General features: G+C 41.6%; 1 protein-coding gene across 1 annotated transcript; it reads right to left on the bottom strand.

Moving 5' to 3' along the window:
* Positions 1–489: 489 nt before the first annotated feature.
* On the bottom strand, positions 490–10,390 carry SPRYD7 (SPRY domain containing 7). Its single transcript, XM_032099717.1, has 5 exons — positions 10,223–10,390; positions 8,845–8,961; positions 5,766–5,932; positions 3,975–4,077; positions 490–1,720 (listed from the first exon to the last, which is right to left on the bottom strand). The coding sequence occupies exons 1-5, from the start codon at positions 10,326–10,328 to the stop codon at positions 1,623–1,625; spliced, it is 591 nt and encodes a 196-aa protein (XP_031955608.1). The 5' UTR covers positions 10,329–10,390; the 3' UTR covers positions 490–1,622.
* Positions 10,391–10,494: the final 104 nt, after the last annotated feature.

Here is a 10,494-nt window from a genome sequence, read left to right as displayed (position 1 = left end):
AGTGGAAGAGACCCATGCTGGAACAGGTCATGAAGAACTGCAGCCCATGGAAAGGACTCACAGTGGAGAAGTTCTGGAGAACTGCCTCCCAAGGCAGGGACCCACGCTGGCGCAGGGAAAGAATGTGAGGAGTCCTTCCCCTGAGGAGAAAGGAGCAGCAGAGACAACATGTGATGAACTGACCACAGCCCCCATTCCTTGTCCCTCTGTGCTGCTGGGGGAAGGAGGTAGAGCAAATCAGGAATAAACTTAAGCCCAGAAAGAAGGGAGGGGTGGGGGGAAGGTGTTAGGATTTAGGTATTATTTTTCATTACCCTACTCTGATTTGAGCAGATTTCAAAGGGAAATGATAAAATTGCACTCTAATCTCCCAAGCTTTATACCATAATGCTGACAAGGTTGAAAAGTTCTACCCAATACTGTCACGTGACAGCAAAGCTAAAAGGAAGGAAAACACAGGCACAGAATTAAGACAGATGCAGTAAATCCTAAGGTGAAAGGCTTTGAGAAAGCAGTTTGTATTTGAAAATTTCAGAATAAGGTAATTTCTAAAAATATTTAAATAAAATCATTTATGCAAACACATTAACTCAGGAAAAGCCAAAACCAAAACACAAACATTCAGTATGAAGAGGTTTTTTTTACAATAAAAATTCTTCTAGGAAGTACATTAAATATGACAAGAGGGGAAAAAATAGCATCTCACAATGTATATTCAAGGGCATCACATTTTAGAACAATGTCTTAGCCATTTATAAATGATTCAAGAAGAAATTAAATATGCTATTCCATAAGAGAATAATCTAATTTACAGTTCAGATGTAAGGCTTCACCATAACATCTCATACCCTTCACCTGGATCTTTGCTTACCCAAGTTGAGTGACCTGTACATACTCTCTTACCAGAGTAACACAGCATGGTGGTCCTCAAAAACACAGTTCGGGTTTCCTTTTTAAGGTTCAACAAAAAAGTATTACTAGAATTTTTTTTTTTTTTGGTCACAATAAAAGCAAATGAAAAGCTAGAAGAAACAGATAAGTTGTATTTGCTGGTCTAAGAGTGAGGGAATGGGTTAACCTACACCTTTCCAAAAAAAAAAAAAAAAAAAGGTATCTAGCTGCTAGTTATGCCATTGTATTATTAGTCATTGTGCACAACTGGGACACCACAACTCCAAATCACAGACTAGAAACACAGTGTATCCTTTAAAGAAATTACATAATTTCTGGGAGAAACAAGTTGGGGGGAAAAAAATAATGAGAACTACCCATCTCCATAGCTATCCTATGCATAAGAACTATTTGCCTTACAGAGCTCCAGTTTATTCAAAATACTGAATGTAATACTGACAACAGCAATATCCCTTAGTCTCCTTATGCATCAAGTACAAGTCAGAGAAAACCCTGCCCCAAAGCACTCATTCTTAACCACAAAACATCGCCAGTAAACTCTTATTTGCAACACATTTACCTGGTGTTGCAGTTAACATATTTATTCTGCAGACAACAGTCACAAGTACTTACTAAAAATACACAGATGTTTCCTAAAAAACTAAAGTGAGGCTTCAAGATGACAAAGCTTTTGTAACAGTGCAGGGTGCAAATTCTCAGTATGAAGACATTCAGAAGATTTGCTGCTCAAAGAGGATCTTTTCAAACCCGGGTGGAGGTGTATGATAAAATTCACTGAACTGACAATCCAGAATGGCACTGTCATCAACTGCAGAAGAGAACCAAAAAAGAGGAGTTAGAGAAGGAATACTTACAGTTTGATCCTCTATTTCACCACCTTACTAGACTGTAGACTGTGCTCAAACCACGAAGAACGTCTTCAATACATCCATTACATACACACAATTAAAAGAAATCTCTTCAATGAATTTGGTAAGGCCGTATGCCAGGAGAGAAAATCATCTCTCTTTTCTGGTGTTTACTTGGTAATAGTCCTTGGTGAAGTCAATGAGAACCCCACATCTAATTTCACTGGGAGTGTTAGTAGAGCTTCAGGCTATTGATTCCAAATTTTCTACTCTATTTCTCCAGAAATCTACGGATTAAGGACACTACCAGATACACCTTGCAGGTATGTCACCTCTTCATGTGCATATTTTTCTGTTCCTAATTCTGCTGGAGTTTCAGCTGTGTACAGTGGATTTTTGGAAGTTTACAAGGTTTCAGAAGTCTGCAGTGGTCGGTATCAAACCATCAGTTTTAGCATATGATCCAAAGAGAGCTTCTTTGACTGCTTCTTGAAGTTGGAGGGTAATATGTTTTTTTTTACAAAACTTCTTCCAGTTTTCGATCCCCTGCATAATCAACATACCTGCAATAGTACTTTCAGTGCAGAATATAAAAAAGAAACTGCTGAGTATTTTCAGAGCAACGCTTTTGTGTACTTCACCAGCAAACTGAAACACCCAACTAGTCAGAAAAGCAAGGTCTCTTTCAAAGACACTTCTGAGATGAACCTGGTAGACTATCAGTATTAGTTCAAACAAGAAAAACCTCATCTCCATATTTTGGAATTTAGCTATCTCAGAGCCAAGGTCGGAATTTTTCCCTCCCAGGCTTTGTGAAAACTCCTATCAGTGTATTTGTACAGTTATGTAGTTAGTACTTATGCAGTGTTTATGTCTCCCTTCCATGAAAGTGCCTGAGGTACAGCTGCTGTGGGAAGTAACCTTTTCACCCAATTTTTTGTTTTATCTTCTCAAGCTTGACACTGCATTTGCTTGATCTATCATGCTCCTTTTAAAAAGATATCTATAGTTCTAGTCTGAATAGGGTAAATGCTTGAGACACTCTCTTCTCCATGGCCAAATCCTTCCACAGGATTTGAAGAAGTTCACATTAAATTAAGGACATTTATAGTTAAAGTTTATACCAAGTAAGTACTGCACAAAAGCAACTTGCAGGCTTCAAGTTTAGCTATACGTAGGAGACATTATAATTATGATGAAATTATGCCCACTTGTGGAAGAAGACAAAAAGAGCCGGGCAATAAAAGGTCAGTGCATTCCCCAGGCATGGAACTTTAGTCAGAGAAAAAAGATTAACAGTAGGCTAACACACCACCAAGTATTTTCTGAAAGCAACCTTCATTCTTCATGCTACGTAACACCCCTTCCAAAATACAGGGAAGATGCAACCACACAGTAACTCTTCTGCTGCTCACGAAGATTTTGCACGAGGAGATCCCGCGGAGCTGCTACAGCATTTTAGCAGCGCCATCACGTGGCTGAAGGACACATCACAACTTGACCATATTTTGGCTACTACTTAGATGAGGCTCACGTAGGAACAAAGATAAAGTGAAGATGGAGCTCCTGGAGCAGGTCCAGAGGATGGCTACAAAGATAATGAGGGGACTGGAGCACCTGTCCTATGACGGAAGACTGAGGGAGCTGGGCCTGTTCAGTCTCGAGAAGAGATAAGGGACCTCATCAATATCTATGAATATCTGAAGGGAGGGTGCCAAGAGGGTGGACCCAGGCACTGCTCGTTGGCGCCAAGCAATAGGACAAGAGGCAACAAGCAGAAACTGATACACAGGAAGTTCAAGAAAATACAAACAACAACACTATTGCTATATAACACTGAAGGCATTCATGAAGTATGTGAAATTAAAAGGCACAAATACCAAGCTTCATAGATAAATCAGATTAACCCATAAGTCTGCCATCTGCTTCAACTTTTAGACTGAGTGCAGCAACTCCCCAGCTTGCTGGATGTGGGCACTGTAAGCAGTCAGTAAGCAGTGCTTTTTTTCCTATTAAGCAGCATTAAAAATGAGGCAAATATATACTTTTTTAATTTTCCAGGTTTGCATTTTCATGCAATTAATTGTAGCAGCTGCCAAGAACAGATGATTGATGTGTGTTCCATTTAAGTGAGAAGAATACACAGCTCACAAAACAGAACTAGAATGAAAATATTGTCCATAATGTGAAACAGTTTGAAAATCTCTGACTTACCATAGACCACTGGATAGACAGTTCCCCTGATTCCTGAAGCTGGACAATGCATGTTCTTGCCATTTAAATATACATTTAATTCTACATGGTCATATGTAATGCCCTACAAAGCACAGAAAATTAACGAAAAAAAAAGCATCAACAAGTTACACACATAAGACTGCTACTTAACTTAGTTTTCTTAGCCACAGGCAGATTTTAACACCATTAAGCAAACCACAGCATCCTACAAAATCTCACTTGACATATTCCTGCCAAGGACTAGAAGTCAATAAATGACCAATAACATCTGTATTTTCAAGTACTCAGGATTCCTTAACGCCTGCTCAGTTGGGATGCAGCACCGTACTGCACAATACACTTTGCATCTTACTGAGTTTACTAAACAAATTTCCAAACTTCACCACATTACAGAAACATAACATTTTCAATGATTTTGAGGCAGTTTGCAATCTTCTTGTTTGTATCTTCTCATTGAAACAACTTTAATAAATAATGATGCTATGAATCAAGTTTATCCTTCCATACTTCCACAGGAAACCTCTCTCAGTTCATTTACTCTGCTGGCAGCAACAGACCGTGGTTTCACACACAATGCTATAAATATGCTGACCACAGAGCAGAAAGCAAACACTAACAAGATAGTAACTTACTTATCTGTTAGCTAAAGGACTTTTCTCACTGCTTTGGTATGTCTGAGTGTGACAATTTGTGTGGTCATTCAGAACTTCAAGAATTTGTTTTTGTGACAGAACAAACTAAATTGATATTTATGGAAACGGGGGAGTTAGCAGTAACACATCGGTTACTTCTTCTTGTGATTAGTTGAAGCTGTTCAGACCACACTAATTCACCAAACCCTGGAACAGTCTGCAACCCTTCAAAAAACAGTTTCAGAAGGGGATTAAAAGAACAGTATAGTATCTGAAGGTAAAGGGTGGAGATGTTTTTCCTCTATTCCTGTGCCCCAAGATGGCAACCTTAGCTGTTTGGGGCTTCCAAAGATGGCATTTCTAACCACAGCTATAAAGAGGCAAGTTATCCAGCATGAAAAAGTAGGGGTGATAAATGGTCTCAACTTCATTGCATTGCTCTCGTGTATTTTTGAAAATAAGTAAGAAGACATGGAGAAAATGACAGCACTAAAACCACAACATTTTGAACAAAGTCACTTAAAGATGTTTTGAGAAACCTGAAGTAGTAAGGTACAAAAAAATAAGTCTTAATAAGATTCTCCATTTTCTTTCATTCTCAATCATTTTCCCACTGAACATTACCCCCCTCCCTACTTAATATCCCCACAAACTACAAAAGTTTGGCAAAAAATACAATTAATTTATTACCCAGGACCCATCATCTGCTCCCCTCTGTCCTTCTAATCATTAACCAGTCAGCTAAGGGATCTTGAGTTCAGCTGGGCATGGTGCATAGCCATGTAATGCATTCCAGCACATTATTTGTTCAGGGAGGTCCTATCTCAAATAATGTAAGATCCTTGTGATGGGAGTTATCAGTCAGGCAGATACTGCAATAGAGCATTAGAAACTATTGCTCAAACTCTGGTCAACTCCGTCCCTCATTAGGAACCTATCAGTACCAAGAATGAAGTCCACCCGTATCCAGGCTGCTGATCCATTCGAACACAACAAGAAGTGATATCCCAGCACTTTGCAAACTGGGAGACGCAAGCCGAACAATTTGACTTAAACCAGCCAGCAGTTTGACCACAGAGGTGTAAATAAGAGGCATTTGGGAACAGGTGAGGAATTAAGGAAGCCTTAAGAAACTCACCACCACATCGCCCTCCTGAGGAAGGTTGTTTGCTGGTAACCTATTTTTCTCCTCATTGTTATAGTAGAGAGCTCCATCATTTCTCATCACCAGGCTGTGGACATCTCGACCAAGTGGAATTTGATTCAAGTTTGCTTTCTGGGTTGCAACTCCAATACCCCAAATCCCTAAAATGTGACATTAACACAGTAAGAAAAAAACCACATTATTTTGACGACTGACTGAAGCAGGACAGCATAAAGAATTTGTTTTTTAATTAATGCCATGATGGTACCACCAGTAAATATCTTCTGGAAACACCAGAACTATTGTAGGTTAGCTCTGGTAGGCAGCTAAGCCCCATCCAGCCAGTCTTTCCCTTCCCCCTACAGGCCCCAGTGGAAAGAAGGAAGAGGAAAGGAAGAGCAAAACCAAGAAAACTTGTGGCTGAAGATAAAAATTGTTTAGTAAGTAAAGCAGAAGTGAAAGAAAGAGACAACAAGACAAAGTGATGCAATGGCAATCATTCACCACCTCCCATGGGTAGACTGATGCCCAGCCAATTCCCAAGCAAAAGATGGCTAACCTCCCTAAATCCCCTCCTCTCCCATTTATTCCTGAGCAAGACAGGTGGTACAGAATATCTCTTTGGTTAGTTTGGGTCATCCACCTGGTTATGTCCCCTCACAAGCTCTTGTGCAACCTTAATCATATTCACTGGAGGGGCAGAGTGAGAAACAGAGGAGGTTTTGATGCTGTGCAAACCCTGCTCAGCAACAGCTAAAATACTGGTGTGTTATCAGTATTGTTATCAGTATTGCTTTGGTCGCAAATCTAAAACACAGCACCACAGCAGCTGCCATGAAGGAAATTAACTTCATCCTGGCCAGATCCAGCACAAGTAGCCACAGGAGACTGAAGACAAACAGTATCTATCTTGAAAAAGAAGTACCTCTGAAAAGAAGAATTGTAACCACTTAGCTCAACTTTTATTCCCAGAAATATGTAGGATGATACAAAAAATATATCCAACTAGCATGGATCTGTAAACAACAAATTTTCCTTTTCCAGCTAGTTTTCTAGTCTTATGGAAAAAGGAGAAAGTGTTAATATGATAGACCTTGATTCGGTAATGTTTTTGAAACTCATACAACACTGAAATAGTAAAATGATGAAGACACGGTCTAGACAGTTACAGCAATACGAAGGCACGAGTGGTTAGAAAACTATTCCAGGATTACTCATCAGTAGCACCCTGTCAAATCAAAAAAGATGACTCAAGTGGGGTTTGAGGTTTTGCATTGAATGCACAAGGTCAGATACTGTTCTGCATTCCCATCGATTACTTGAATAACATGACGATGTGTTGATTAAATGTGCTGCCAATCCCAACCTGACAGGACTGCAAACTGTTGAGAGGCCCTTCAAGTTTAAAGTGATCCTGACTAACTGGTCAGAAATAAAGAAAGTGCATCTGTTTTTACTAAATTATGAAGAAGACCAGGTAAGTAGGAACAGTACGAGGCACAAATACAGTAGTGGCTTGGTAACCAGTTCACAGAATACGGTTCGGGGGTTATCACAGACCACTTGGTGAGTGTGAGTGTGCCCTACTGCTGTGGAAAACTTCTGGATGTGTGGCATGTATAAAACAGATGAGGTCATCTACTGCTGCTGCAGCTGAAGCAGAGCATCCATTTTAAGCACTGTACCTCAAGACAAATTAGGCTGACTAGAGATATTGTAGAAAAAACAACAAAACCAATCAGAAGTGTAAAAATTTCTTCTATAATGAAAAAAACCCCAACAAACTGGGACTGTTTAGTCTACAGAAGACTAAAATGAGGCAAAAATATAAGAAACTTAGTTTCAAAAGACAAAACTGTAGAATAATTTATTCTAATGCTTACATGTTACGAAAAGGACAAGAGTGTGATTAGACTTCAGAAAACTTTACAATAGTCAGGGTGACCCCACAGATAACCTCTACTTGATTGTGCAGGGACACTTCTGGAAATCACACATTTACTTTAAGTCTTCTACAGTTCTCCTGCCTTGGGGCACAGGAATAGAGGAAAAATGGGTTACAGAGACCACGAGACTTTATTTCCCTTGTTTCTTAAGTGTAAGAAGTGTGAATAATGACCATGTATGAACAACACCTGCAATGGATTCTTCCCAACATAAAGGATAATAAAATTGCCAAGTTAAGATTGATATGAGCTTACATGTAGCTTAAAACTAATCAACTAGTTGGACTGCAAGGTGTCGTGGGCAGATCTGCGTTCACGCTGCCTACACTCCCACCCTCCTGAAGGCAAACAACCCTTACCCAAAAAGTGCTGGCATCAAGCTCCAGCTGGTGCACAAGGCCTGTCTCTAGACTAACACTTCCCTTCTTCTTCCCTCCCCACACACACTTAGGAAAAGCACAGCTTCATTTTCAGAGCATCTTGTAACAGCTTTTAAAAATACAGGCTGATTTTTGATGCTAGAATACAAGCACGCCTGGAGTGCTCTCTGTAGTAATGAAGCTGACCATATTTGTAGGAGCAAATAAAAAGAACAAGGTGCTGAAAGGCTCCTCTGGATAAGGCAGTGTCAGAATAAGTGCTACACATTTGATCTGAAGAGCAAAGGGTAGCACAAGGACTGTTACGCTTGCTTGGGCAAACAGGGCCTTTTAAGAGCACATGAGGGTAGACAAATAGATACAAATATCACTGGATAAACTGCACTCTTTAAAAGAATACTTCATAGCTACAGTGTTTTATGTGGTCATAAGCATTTACTGAGCAAAAATAATTTCTAAAATACGCCAACTGAAAAACATGCCTATAACAGCATACAAAACAACGTGGGGGGTTAGTATTTGCACTCCTCTAGCAATACACTTACCATTCTTTTTAATATTTTAGAGTCACAATTAAAAAAAGGAAAAAAAGAAATTTCTTTTCACACAGCAACAACTTAAAAATCTTTCTACTGTTCACAAGTTCAATGATGCAATTAGAAAGATGCATGTGCTGAGCATTTGAGATATTACCACCAGCAGGCAACGTGACATACCTCCCAAGTTGTATATTTTTTGCTGACTAACCTGTAGACTGGATTTTAAACTCGAAATAGCTCTTGTTCTGATGCAAAGGTGCATTGGCTAAGCAGCCTCCCGTGCCACATATTCTTCTGCCATTTTTAACAATGACGACATCTGTTCCTGCAAGAAGAAAAAAAACCCCACAGAACTTCAAAACATTTTTAGAAATCTGAAAGCAGCCCTCAAAACCCCTAAACATTGAGAACAGTTTGTGTTCCTCCTGCCCCAAGTAAAAGCTTCATTAGTCTGTGAGAACTATGATGATGTGCTTTGAAGCAAGAGAAGGAAGGTTGTTTACAGGCTAGTTCATCTTTCCACTAGGGTTTATTTATTTAAAATCTATAAGCTGATCTAATTTTCAACTCTTGGGCTTTATGGCATCATGCTTATTACAACCTCTGCTTAGCCACATCAGAAGCATAACTTACAATTTAGTCAGAAAGGGTTCACTGTGAGACCAAAGCCCTGTACTCTGTCTCTAACACCAGAGAAAAAGCATTCTGCAACAAGAAGGAAAAGCATATCAGGTAGAAATGATTGATGGAATTGCAAGGTGTTTAGTTAGTCTCTGAAACAGTCCTTCTATTAGAAATGTGCCTGCCAATACAGTGAGAAAAAAAAATCCTCTGCGAAGTTTTCCTTCTCCATTGGACGACTTAATCTTTAGGCACTGTTGTCACGGTCAAGCACACGGCAGGCTGTTGCTAGCAATTGTGCTCGAGCACCGGACCGTACCTATCCCCCCCCAGCTTTTCCCCCACTCTGCTGCTGCTGCCCCAGATGCCCTCTCTCCTCAACAAAGCCCGGGCATGGTTTTGTGGATACCTCATGCTAAGGGCAATGCTCAAAAGAGCACCATGGACAAGACTCTGCACGGCCTGGCTCCTTCTTCATTTCCACTGCCATAACTGCAGGTGGAGTCTCCGTCCCTGGGGATGGTTAAGGAAAGGCTGGACGTGGCAGAAAGTGCCCTGCTCTGGTTTACATGGTTGGTGTTGGCTCACAGGTTGGACCTGATGACCTCAGAGGTCTCTTCCAACCTCGCTGACTCCTCGCTGATTCTGTGAGCTCAGCCCCTCGCCTCTGAACCACCACCCCGTGCCCACCCTGACCACGACCCGCAGCCCCCGCCGGGCAGCCTGCCCCCCTCGGGCACCCCACATACCCATCGTGCCGATCAACTTCAGTTTAAACCCAAACTGCTTCAAGTCAATTTTTAAACCAAGCTTCCTTATTTCTTTTCCCGGGGAAACTGCCAATTCCGACTAAAGAAGTAGCCCCAAAGCGACTTTCCCAGCGGTTACCCCGTGCCGCGCCCCGGGGCTGCGGCCCTGCCCGCCGTGGAGCCGCCCGGCGGCAGCAGCGGCTCTGCCCCGCTCACCCATGCGCTGCGTGTCCAGGTGCACGGCCGGCATCTCCTTGAGCGGGATGTGCCCGGCGCCGCCATCCCGGCACCAGGAGAAGCAGCAGAACACGGAGGCGGCCATGGCCGGCCGCACCCCCCGCACCGCGCAGGCGCAACGGCCGCCGCCCCGCCCCGCCCGCCCCGCCGCGACGTGGCGGGTGGGCGCCGCTGAACCGAGCGCGGGTTCGAGTCAAATAAAATAAAAATTTTAAAAGCAACAGCATTAACGCCCCATCTTTCCTCTGGAA

Source organism: Corvus moneduloides, chromosome 2, assembly GCF_009650955.1.
Source record: "Corvus moneduloides isolate bCorMon1 chromosome 2, bCorMon1.pri, whole genome shotgun sequence".
Classification (NCBI taxonomy): domain Eukaryota; kingdom Metazoa; phylum Chordata; class Aves; order Passeriformes; family Corvidae; genus Corvus; species Corvus moneduloides.
The sequence above is the reverse complement of the archived record's forward strand: the minus strand, read 5'-3'. Positions and strand labels throughout refer to the sequence as shown.